Source organism: Mauremys reevesii, linkage group 2, assembly GCF_016161935.1.
Source record: "Mauremys reevesii isolate NIE-2019 linkage group 2, ASM1616193v1, whole genome shotgun sequence".
In the NCBI taxonomy this organism is placed as follows: domain Eukaryota; kingdom Metazoa; phylum Chordata; order Testudines; family Geoemydidae; genus Mauremys; species Mauremys reevesii.
In genome coordinates this window covers 217692453-217704965 of record NC_052624.1, presented here as the reverse complement: position 1 = coordinate 217704965, position 12513 = coordinate 217692453, and the positions used below count along the sequence as shown (strand labels likewise).

General features: G+C 38.9%; 1 protein-coding gene across 2 annotated transcripts in view; it reads left to right on the top strand.

Annotated features, from left to right (window-relative positions):
* Positions 1-12513, top strand: part of PXDNL (peroxidasin like) — a 299709-nt gene that overhangs the window by 272553 nt on the left and 14643 nt on the right. The window contains exons 22-23 of one of the 2 annotated variants that reach the window (XM_039527937.1): positions 3341-3454; positions 5964-6084. In XM_039527937.1, the coding sequence (XP_039383871.1) occupies positions 3341-3454; positions 5964-6084 (235 nt within the window). Of the gene's footprint in view, positions 1-3340; positions 3455-5963; positions 6202-12513 lie in introns of those variants that run through there. The other variant, XM_039527936.1, reaches the window with a different exon arrangement.

Genomic DNA, 12513 nt, shown 5'->3' with positions numbered 1-12513 from the left:
ACATGGTTGATCGTGACCTCGTAGTTCCACATATACTCACTCCACCATGTGATTTCAACCCTGGGACAACAGGAGCAGACCAATGTGAGAACTGGACGGGCTCAATAATACCAGCTGCATGTAGATCAGTTCAGTTCTTGGTCTACCTTATGGCACATGGCATAGGGTACAGGCCCTCGCTTAAGGAAACATGATTTAGCATCTGGATCCACATAAATTCTGCCAGTGGCCTCTTTCAGAATATCAAGACCCTCCCTGAACAGTTCTAAAGTATTTTTCAAGAAGTGCTTCTATAGTTAGTGTATGGACATTGTTGCTGTCTGGCCAGTTAAGTTCTAATAGCTTTAACCATTGTTGCCCCATGAGGCATGACTTCTGGTCCTGTATCCCACCTCCATATCAGCTGTACCTCTAACTGGAACTTGTTATCCTGTATATGTACGTAACACCACCTTTGCCAATCCCGTCTCTGGTGTATTGTCCCTTGGCCACAACTGGTGATAAGTAACCTTGCTGATTATAGACAGAAACACGCCCATTTATATCTCCATGGTAGTTATTTGTGCATTAATTGTGACATCGACTCGCAGTGTCTTCTCCTTTTGGCTTTTACTGGTAACATTAAACATAGTATTTACCAAGTCCTCAGCTTCTGGCCCCTCTTCCTCCTCTGCAGTATGATGAACCTTTTCTCTTGTGACCTACATTTTCCTTTCCATATGTCTTTTTTCTTTTTCTTTTTTTTTTACAGCAAACTTTTGCAAAGTGACCTCACTTCTGACAAACCCAGTACACTCTATCCTTGTATGGGCAGAAGATATGGTCATGTTTCTCCTCAATGTAAAAGCAGATTTGTGTGTTCTTAAGGAGATACCTGTTTTCTTAAAGATTCATTTGCTTTGTGTTAAGTGTGACTTGGGGTTTCAAAGATAAATTATTCTCCAAAGCACAGTCTGCTGTCAAGTTAGTACTTCTATCAACAAAATGAGCAGATTTCAAGGCAAACATATTGACATTCCCTTTTTTAAGTATGAACAGCTAATGGGTGCAAAAGGCCTGACAGCACTTGGTTGCTGCTATTTTTATTATTAATTTAGAAACACTTGATCTTCAAAGTAGAAATTTATATAAAGCAATGTACTTGAAGCAAGGCTTGGGTACAGTACATTTTCATGTTACGTAAAATAATGCCTGGGGCATATGCTCGAAGCTTAGCATGGGTTCTTATTAATCAAAAGTGAAGAATAATTCTCCACAGGTAGGAATTATATTTCCTCCTGCATCCACGTTCCCTGTGTTTGACTGGATCTGGAATTGTGTAAGCTCAAAGTTGAAAGCCACTGACTTGCCTCCCAGTGATTGGTTTACTAAGTGATGGACTGCAGAGTTCTGATTTTTGCTGTAATTAAAATCACTAGTGTGGGAAATTCAGCTCAATAGCTGGAGGTATATTTCCATGGGTTTTTTGCTTTTTCTTTAAGGAATGTTATTCCCTCAAATGACAGTTCTAATTCATTGGAGGATCCTCCAGATTGATCAAACTTCTTTTGCTCAAATACAAGAAACCTAGTTATTACTGAAGTAATTATGGGATGCAGATCTATTTCCTAATCTTGCACTCTGATAACAACCCCTCTTTTTCTGAACATCATGATAGATGGGGTTTCTCCTGCCTGTTCTTACCTTCTCCCCACATTAGGATTCCAATCACTGAGAGACCCCTCAGCCATGTCCAGGAAGGGAGTGATGAGACGGTGCCATGAAGGCAACTGGCTTCTCCATGCTTTTCCATACAGGCAGGGTCAGCTTCACAAACAGAGGGTCCTTTCTGTAACTAGATTGCCTTGGGATATCCTACACCTCATTTTGTACCTCGTCCTCCCTCAGGCAATATCCCACTAAAGAACAGCTGAAATTTCTGAAAATAATTGCATGCCAATACTGCAGTATGCATTGCTGGGTCTAGAGTGATCAGATGTCTTGATTTTATAGGGACAGTCCTGATTTTTGGGTCTTTTTCTTATATAGGCTCCTATTACCTTCCGACCCTCTGTCCCGATTTTTCACACTTGCTGTCTGGTCACCCTAGCTGGGTCCCATTACAAATGTAGCTCAATCTGGTTGGGGTCTTCTTCAGATAGTCTGTTTTAAAGGTTAGGAGGCTTTCAGGCAGTTGATTCAGGGCAATATCCTATAGAGGGGTAGCCAGAGAGGTGACCTGAAAGTCATTCATTTATAAGAGAACTAGTTCCCTTGGACCATTTGAGCATGGCTAAGTTAGGAATTGTAACCATGATCTGACACCATAGTGGGATTGGCTAGCATGCATCCACCGCAGAATCAGGGCTTTACGGTAAATGGAAAATATATAATTTTTCACTAATTAGTTTGAAAAATATGTACAGAGAGCATTTAGCATGACTTCTCCTTTCTGTGTTAGATTGTAGCAGTGAGTCATTAAAATTAATAGGAGTGAAACATTCAGAATGTGAGGAGAATAGACCTGTGCCTTGGCAATAAAACTGCACTTTCATTCATCATTTTGCCTCATTTTTTAATGTTTATTTTTTCTGAAGACTTGGTTTTTCCCTTTTTTTCCCTTCCAAATTACACAAACTGTCTTAAGGCAGCTACTGTTACTTTACCACTTAATGAAGGGGCTGCAATGTAATTTTTAACGGCTTTTCTTTAAATGTTCTGTTGATCTGGCATTCCTGCAAGTGTGACCTAATAACACTAGTTGGACATTAAGCACAGTGGAGAGAGATTCTGTGCAAGCTGCCTCCAGAACCCATCAGCATCCTTGTTATTCCAATGGTAGGCCTTTTTTAAAGGAACAGTGACTGTCATTCATGCTAAATTTTCATGGCTTTGTGGTGCAAAACAGTCTCTGTCATGAACTAGGATTAGACCATGATACATTTCTTTTGTGACCTCAGGCAGGGTCCCACCCACCCCCTCAAGTTTCCAGAAAGTAGAAGGCTCATTGTGCTATACAGCTTCTTTGCTGGAAGTTCATCATGTATTGATCACTGATCCAAATTACTTCATGGTATAGGTTCCTGGGGAGTGTCATAGCTGTGAGGGCTGAACAAAGGGCATCAGCTACAATACAAGTGGAAAATAAAGTATTTTAATCATCAAGTAGTTTTTGGACTGCAACTGTGTTCTATGCAAAAATAGAAATGCTGATTAAGCCAAGATGAAAGTTTGGTGGTAAGAAAATGAATAACTGTCTGAAGGTTTTTGAAGCTTTAATATATGTTGTTATCAAGAATAATGATTCATTCAGCTTAGTTTCCACCTTTTCCTATCCCACCTCTCCCCTCTCCTTTTACAGATAAACAAGCTGGAGGCTCGCCTGAGGCAGGAAGGTTGCATGGATGATGATGGGATTCAGTGGAAGGAAAATGAACACTGGATGAAGGAAGACTGCATTAGCTGTAGCTGTAAGGTATGTGTTGCTGAAGGTTTCCTCTGCTATTAAATTCTCTTTTTCCTTTGGTATCATGCCAGCTGAAGCATCCTGCAATGATGAATTAAGAAAGAAAAGTGTGCCTCACAACTCTCCATAGCTTAGTGATGACAGGGAACATAAGTCTTCTGGAGAGATTCAGTGAACATTTGCCATAACCACAGCTAAACAAAAGGACAAAATATTTCAGATTGAGTCTAATCTGCACCTCATCTTAAATGCAAAATGTGCATACCAGAGAAGAAATCTGAAATTGGTGATACCATTTTGCACTAACTTAACTCTGATACTGAATAAGTGGAAATGACTTACAGAAGGTGTGAGGCAGCTTTAATTGGGTTCTCTCTTTTTGTGAGGGCTAAATTCACTTTTTCACAAATAGGCGCACCAACAGCTGGGTTACTTCCTTGATGTATAGGTTAGTTTATTTAACACAAACAGTTCCATATCATTCTGAATCAAGTTTCATCATTCTTCCAACTGAAAAACAGGTGAGTTTTGGCTACACAAAATGGTTCCCACCAATTGGTAGTCTTTGATGTATGGTCCAGCAACAGCCCACCACTCATGGATAGGAAATTGATGAGGTAACTTCTGCCACCCTCAGAGAAATGCTAAATTCCGCTGCATAATCTTTCTTGACCTCACACACTTCAGCTGTGCCATTGATGTGAACATAATGCTTCCATGTGCTCAAATCTACAATGGGCATAAAGCCTACATTCCATTTAAGAGTCACTTACTGCTTCAAGATAACGGTGAAGATGTACACAGGTATTTTTGCAGGTACTCTGCATAAGAAGACTTAAGTGGGATTCATTGTGCCTATGTACAACATGGGCCACCCTGCAGAGGGTTTAATTTCACTCCATACGTGTATGCAAAACTTCAGCTCCTAAATCTTTGTGTATTGAATTTTTTGTATCTAATGATTCCAGCTCATAGGCCTTGATCCTGCAAAAGACTTACACACATGCTTTACTTTACACACAGTAGTGAATGGGACTACTTCATCTCAATGGGACTACTGCATAAAACTGATAAAGCTGCGGGATTAGGGGCATCAGTTTTCCCTGGACTTTATCTAACCCATGGGAGTTAGGTGCTTCACCTGCTTAGATGTTTTTGAAAATCCCACTAGGCAACTATCTGCATCTTTAGGCACCAGGTACCTTTGAATATCTGGACCAAGATCTAATATTGACTTAAATATAACCCATATAAATAAATGTTTTTTTACTGTAACAGGGTGGCTGGCCCCTTAAAGGAAATTGAGACCATTCCTGATCTAGTCCAGGTGTGCTCTAGTTTGGCTATAATGAGGAGGGTAGGGATGCCCCTGGGAGGTATGAATGAGAGAGCCCAAAGTCAAGGGATAGTCCAGAACCTAGAGTCCAAAATAAAGAAAGTGGGAGAGAGACCTGGGGAGTCAGAGCTATGTGAGTCAGTCAGGAAAAGGTCAGGTAAGAACTACCTGGGAGTGAGAGGTCACCAGGTGAGAGCTGCCAGAGCCAGGAGACTGTAAGTGGTTCCTGAGGGAGGGCAGAAGAGGGATTTGCCAGCTGACCTGCCCAGCCCAGAGAGTCAAAGCTGGGAGCTGACGGCAGGGAGCAGCAGAGGGGCTTACCTGCTAATGTCTTAATGCTGGAAAAGTGGGCCCAGAAGGAGTGAGGGATGAATGGATGAAATCCCAGAAGACGGGCTATGAGGATTCCTGCTCTTCCCAGTACAGGGTGCTCCAGGCAGGGTTACCCATCACATGTGATGTGGAAAGCAGGCAGGTGATTGAACAACTGTCAGTCTGGAAGAGGGAAATTGAGGCAAGGAACTGCTTGTAAGGCCACCACGAAGGGCACCTGGGAGGTGACTGCCCTATGACAGTTATTCAGCAATGTTATGCTATGACCTTTTTATAAAGCTTAGCCTTTTACCATATTGCAATTATTTAATACCTTGTAGCAGACTCAATTGTCAAATATAACAGACAATGAAAAAATATTGTGGTTATTAGCATATGCTAACGTTAAAAAATAGTAGAGTGGAACATACATATAGTGACTTACAGTGAACTTAGATGTAAAAGTGGTTTATAATGAATCTGAATGGAAATCTTTTATTTTTTCAATGTACAGTGGTGTGAAAATAGAACCTTTGCATAGTGCAAGCCATTAAAAAAAAAAGGGCATCAGATTAGAAAACTTTGATATGAGTTAGAACAGCTGAACAATTTTTTGGCTGTGAGCATTCTAATTAACCTCAGAAACCTGTCAAATTGGTCTTACAAATAGGAAAATGATCACTTATTTGTGTGCATAAGTACATCATCTAATTTTATACAATTCTGCATGACAGAGACCATCTGCATTCTTTCAGCTACTGTATTTTATATGAATCAGTGGAAAATTGTAAAAAAAAATATTGAGACTGTGCTCTCCTATTTTTTCCCACTGGGGAAAAAAGGTGCTAATACTTCAACATTACCTTTCAGAATGGCCAAATAACCTGTACTGTGGAGACGTGTCCCTCAGTAGAGTGTTCAACCCTCACCAAGCTGAAAGGAAAATGCTGTCCAGACTGCATAGACAATGAAAACCCTATAGAATCGCCAGGTGAACTTAAACCAGATTCCTCTGACAAGGAGCTACCTTTAGGAACTATCTACTAGGGGGCTGTAGTCTCCCAATTCAAAGGTTCTGCCAAGAAGTTACAAGCACTGCTGACTACAATACCTGCACTAAAATGTTTGATGTAAAAACACTGAGGAAACAATCAAGTCACTTTAGGCTTTTCACCATGGTGGGCATATTCTATAAAGTTGTCTTTCAACATTGGTAGATCTAATGTAAGGGTGATCAAAGGCATGAGAGACTCTACTGAAAGCCTTTTATATCTTGTACTCTGCCATTGGAAGTTGTGAAATGTTAGCTTCATAAATTCAATTTTAAATTTGTTCTCTTTCTTCCAAAAGTCAGGAAGGCAAAAAGATTTGAAAGCATGAGATTTCTTTGAATCTTAGACCTGATCTACACTGGGGGGGGGATGGAGGGGGTCGATTTAAGTTACGCAACTTCAGCTACGTGAATAACATAGCTGAAGTCGAGGTACTTAGAGCTACTTACTGCGGTGTCTTCACTGCGGCAAGTTGACTGCTGACCCTCCCCAGTTGACTCCACCTGCGCCTCTCACTCCAGTGATGTACCGGAGTTGATGGGAAAGCGCTCAGCAGGTGATTTATCACATCTTCACTAGATGTGATAAATCGACCCCTGCTGGATCGATCAATCCGGAGGTAAGTGTAGACATGCCCTTCGAATTCAACCACTGACTGAAAGTTTTCTTTTAAAATTCACACACATTTTAGTAATGAGAAATGTTTTTAAAATTGCACTGCTCTAAAGAATAGACTTATAGACAAGAAGTTTGTACTTGACCTGCTGGGTTTTTTTTGTTTTGTTTTGGATGGTGTTATACTATGAGAAACAGTTTAGTTTCCTTTTATAAGACTCTATTCTTATTCCATGTTAGCTTTATGGAGCTTGGGTTTTCGCAAAATCAAAATGAAAGAGTAGCATGGCACAATTCTTTGCAATCTCATCATGTTGAGACTCTGATTGGAAATGTAAAGCACATCTCAGGGAGCTTGCCATGTATGCACATGTCTCCAAAAGGGGATAAAGAATGTATAAGCGCCGTATAATTTGCCAGGAAGTTGTGTGCTCCTTTTCTCATTCTGCATGGATCTCTCATTGACATCAATAGGATATATAGAAAGAGAGAGAGAGAGAATGGACTCATCTGTTCAAATTGAACCTTATGTAGGCTATGTAGAACCTTATGGCAAATCCCTTAGCACTGTGATACTGTGATCGTTCACGTGAAAGAAATGAGGGGGCGGTTTCAAGCTGCAATTTTTAAAATAAGGAGAGACACTTTCAAAACCTGGGTCCAAAGTTGAACCTTCAAAAATGCATGCACACAAATGTTCATTTTCATGTGCAATTAGCTGACTTAGATGGAAAAGCAGAAGTTGGACATACATATTGTGATGGAGCAAGGCCAGATGGCTACAGGAAAGTACTCAGGAACAGGTATGTTAGCTCCAGGCTAAGCAAATGCCTAGTACCATGGGAACCAAAATGGCAGTTGCTCCAGGGTAATTAAGGCACCTGGGGCCAATTAAGAACTTTCTAGAAGGCACCGGAGAGTGCTACATTGATTGGAGCACCTGCAGCCAATCAGGGCAGGCTAATCAGGGCACCTGGTATAAAAAGGGGAGCTCACTCCAGTCAAGCAGGAGGAGCCAGAGGAGAGAAGTGCGTGTGAGGAGCTGGGAGCAAGAGGCACAAGGAGCTGAGACTGAGAGGGTGTGCTGCTGGAGGACTGAGGAATTATCATACAAACAAGCATTATCAGACACCAGGAGGAAGGACCTGTGGTGAGGATAAAGAAGGTGTTTGGAGGAGGCCATGGGGAAGTAGCCCAGGGAATTGTAGCTGTCATAAGAGGCACTATAGACAGCTGCATTCCACAGGGCCCTGGGCTGGAACCCGGAGTAGAGGGTGGGCCCGGGTTACCCCCAAACCTCCCAACTCCTGATCAAACACAGGAGGAGTTGATCCAGACTGTGGGTACCACCAGAGGGGAAGATCACTGAGGTGAGCAAATCCGCCAAGAAGCGCAGGACCCACCAAGGTAGAAGAGGGACTTTGTCACAATATTTACTTGTATATGTACATTTTTTGCAGACACTGCTTAGAACTAGGGCTGTCAAGTGATTAAAAAAATTTAATCATGATTATCGTGCAATTAATCGCACTGTTAAACAATAATAGAATACCATTTATTTAAATATTTTGGATGTTTTCTACATTTTCAAATATATTGATTTCAATTACAACACAGAACACAAACTATAAACTACAGCTCACTTTATATTTATTTTTTATTACAAATGTTTGTGCTATAAAAACAAAAGAAATAGTATTTTTCAACTCACCTCATACAGGTACTTTATCATGAAAGTTCAACTTACAAATGTAGAATTATGAACAAAAAATAACTGCATTCAAAAATAAAACAGTGTAAAACTTTAGAGCTTACAAGTCCGCTCAGTCCTACTTCTTGTTCAGTTAGTCACTCAGACAAACAAGTTTGTTTACATTTGCAGGAGATAATGCTGGCCGTTATTGTTCACAGTGTCACCTGAAAGTGAGAGCAGGTGTTCACATGGCACTGTTGTAGCTGGCATTGCAAGATCTTTATGTGCCAGATGAGTTAAAGATTCATATGTCCCTTCGTGCTTCAACCACCATTCCAGAGGACATGCGTCCGTGTTGATGATGGGTTCTGCTCAATAACAATACAAAGCAGTGCAGACCAAAGCATGTTCACTTTCATCATCTGAGTCAGATGCCACCAGCAGAAGGTTGGTTTTCTTTTCGGTGGTTTGGATTCTGTAGTTTCCACATCAGAGTGTTGCTCTTTTAAGATTTCTGAAAGCATGCTCCACACCGTATCCCTCTCAGATTTTGGAAGGCACTTCAGATTCTTAAACCTTAGGTCGAGTGCTGTAGCTAGCTTTAGAAAACTCACTTTGGTATCTTCTTTGCATTTTGTCAAATTTGCAGTGAAAATGGTCTTAAAATGAACAACATGTGCTGGGTCATCATCCAAGACTGCTATAACATATGGCAGAATGCAGGTAAAACAGAGCAGGAGACATTCTATTCTCCCCCAAGGAGTTCAGTTTCAAATGTAATTAACACATTATTTTTTTAAATGAGCGTCATCAGCATGGAAGCATGTCCTCTAGAATGGTGGACAAAGACACGTAAATACCTTGCCATGCCAATGCCTGTTTTTACTTTCAGGTGACATTGTAAATAAGAAGCCGTCAGCATTATCTCCCATAAATGTAAACAAACTTGTTTATCTTAGCAATTGGCTGAACAAAAAGTAGGACTGAGTGGACTTGTAAGCTCTAAAGTAGGCTCTGAAGTTTTACATTGTTTTGTTTTTGAGTGCAGTTATGTAACAAAAAAAATCTACATTTGTAAGCTGCACTTTCACGATAAAGAGATTGCACTACAGTATTGTATGAGGTGAATTGAAAAATACTATTTTATCATGTTTACAGTGCTAATATTTGTAATAAAAATAATATAAAGTGAGCACTGTACACTTTGTATTCTGTGTTGTAACTGAAATCAATATATTTCAAAATGGAGAAAAATATCCACAAATATTTAATTAAATGTCAATTGGTATTCTATTGTTTAACAGTGCAATTAAAACTGCGATTAAATTTTTTGCCTTAATCACATGAGTTTACTGTGATTAATTGATAGCCCTACTTAGAACCTGATTCTGCTTTGGAACTTTGTCTTGAAGAGTTAAAAATTCTCATAGGGAGATCACTGTGTTGCACTTACCCTTTAAATTCATAAGGATCTGCGCTTCCCTCTTATTTCATTCCAAGGTTAAATTGTTTGTCATTGTCTGTTTACTGACAATAGGCCATTTCATAGTGTCATGCACGGAGTTTCTTACATAACTGACATAATGATAATTGAAACTATGTGCTCAAATGCTGGGTCATTAGAATAGTTTCACAAACTATATTTATAGATGATTAGTTCTAAGGGACATCTGATTTTATAGGGCCAACAAAAGTCTAGAAACAAGGCCGTTGCAAAGAAGATACTGAAATTCGAATGGAAAGAAAAACATCTCTCTAGTAAAGGAAATTATCTTTCTGACAAACCATGCTCAGAACTTTCTATTGAAAACAATGTGAAAATCTGTATAAAAACTGAGTAGCACAGAGCTCTGTCATTATTGTTTTGGGTTACATTTGACCTCGGATGCACAGATAAGTATGTCATCATGTAAATATTTTGTAAAATCAGTAAATGCTGTAGATTTTACAAGATCACACGGACCTTAAAATCTGGATTTAAACGTTGACAATTTACGTCCTTATTCTAGACACCACTTATAAAGCCACGTATATGTTAATTTTGTATTCTACTGAGATACAGAGTATTTGACAAATATTCCCTAATGCACTCCACTCTCTTAATTCTGTTAGAACATTGTTATAGGGTTACTGCATCAAAGTTCACAGCTAAGTAAAACCCCTCCATAATAATGATATTTTAAAAACTATGTTTCACCATAACCTTCAGAAATCTTAACTTCCAACTACTAGAAACTGGTTCTATAAGGAGAGTGCAGTATATTTCAGTCAGTGATTTATGAAAAGTGTGTTTATTAATATGGATGATTTTGTAAGTTAACATTTTAATTGAACTGAAAATAAACGAGCTTCATTCATGAAAGACACTTTCTGTAGTCATAAGAATTCTTACCTGATAGAGAGTGAAATTTACTCCTGTGCACCACTTAAGCCTGAGTTTGAGTGGAATATAAGTGGTACATATGCCTTCTGCTAGCTATCTGCACAGAGGTGAATTTCACTTAAAAAAAAAACAAAAAAAAAACCTCCTATGTAGGAGGTAATTTTACTCAAAATGTATCAGTTCTCCGAGTTATGCCATGGAAGTCCAGAGGAACTAATGATGGGGAATTTTCAGTAGTTGGTCTTGCATATACAATTAATAGAAATGGGGCTTACATATGAACAAATACATAGTTATATGTAAGGACGTTTCTTAATCAATGTTTTCTATGTACTTTTGTTGATATCCAATGAGGAGCCTGGACAAGAATTATGGTCTGACAATTTGGTTAATCAACCAAATATTGCATATCCAGACTCACATGAAAATTTAATCACACACAAATAGTCAGCCTGTGCATCGTAGAGGAAGCACCAGGGAACAAATTGAAAGCTGCGCTGAAAATGTTTTAAATTACTACGCAATATAATTCTTTAGATTACAAGCAATAGTTACTAACATTAATGTAATGCAATTCGTAATTTGGTATTGAAGTTGATACACTAACATGTACAAGAACACTTGTTCATTAGATTTCAACATTATATATTCAGATATAACTATGAATGGTGTGTAGTCTTAAAATAATATTCAGAAGACTCATAAACTATGTATTTTGAAAGTCCTTGAAAAAAGCAATAGTAAGATTTCAGTCTCAGTGAAATGTATTTTGTCCTATAAATTGCTCCCACCATGCTAATAAGGTAAAACATATTTATTGTGTAGCTTGCACTCAGAATTTTAGCTTGAAGTTTGTAATTAATTTTCATTATTGAAAGCCATATACAAGTTTATATCATTGCTGAAATTTTAGGACAAACTTAATGTTTAAATACAAACTCTGTAAGCAAAGTTTATAGTAAAATTTATGTATGACATATTTGTACCTCATGAATATACAAAACCAGGGATGTTTTTAAGTACATATTCTGCTAAATGCTGTGCCTGAAATATGACTTCATCGTGAATATTTTCCAAAATAATCTGTTTACTTGTGTTTTAAGCATTCAGGCTGGATTTAGAAGTATGTTAAAACTTACATATATACATTATGTCATGACTGCAATAAAAGCTTGTTATTGAGATTGAAATGGAGGAAACAGAAAAAACGTGAATTCAGGTTCAGATATGGGTCCCACTGTTTGGGTTCTTCTCTGAACTATTGTAATCTAAGACCTGATCCAGACCTCTATGACAGCAATAGGAACCTGATTCAGCTGTCACTTCCACAGGGACAAATCAGCTCCACTGAAGCCAATGGAGTTACACTGGTGTTAGTGAGAAGAAATTGCAGACACTGATTTCAAGGGGAATTGGATCATGGCAATAGTGAATCTGCGAAAAGAAAAGCCTTACTGTGGTTTTTCCACTGCAGTGCACTGATAGCAGAAATGAATGGCAGGGTAGAGAACACTCAATTATATCAGAACCTCAAAATTAGTTTGGTTCTTGATCTTACAAATGCAGGGAGCTGGAGTTATTGTATTCAGATCAATTCACCCATCTCTCTATTGAGATGCTGAATTGAGAAAATGTCTGTGAATGGGTAACATTTCTGTTTGAGATTCTAGAGATTGC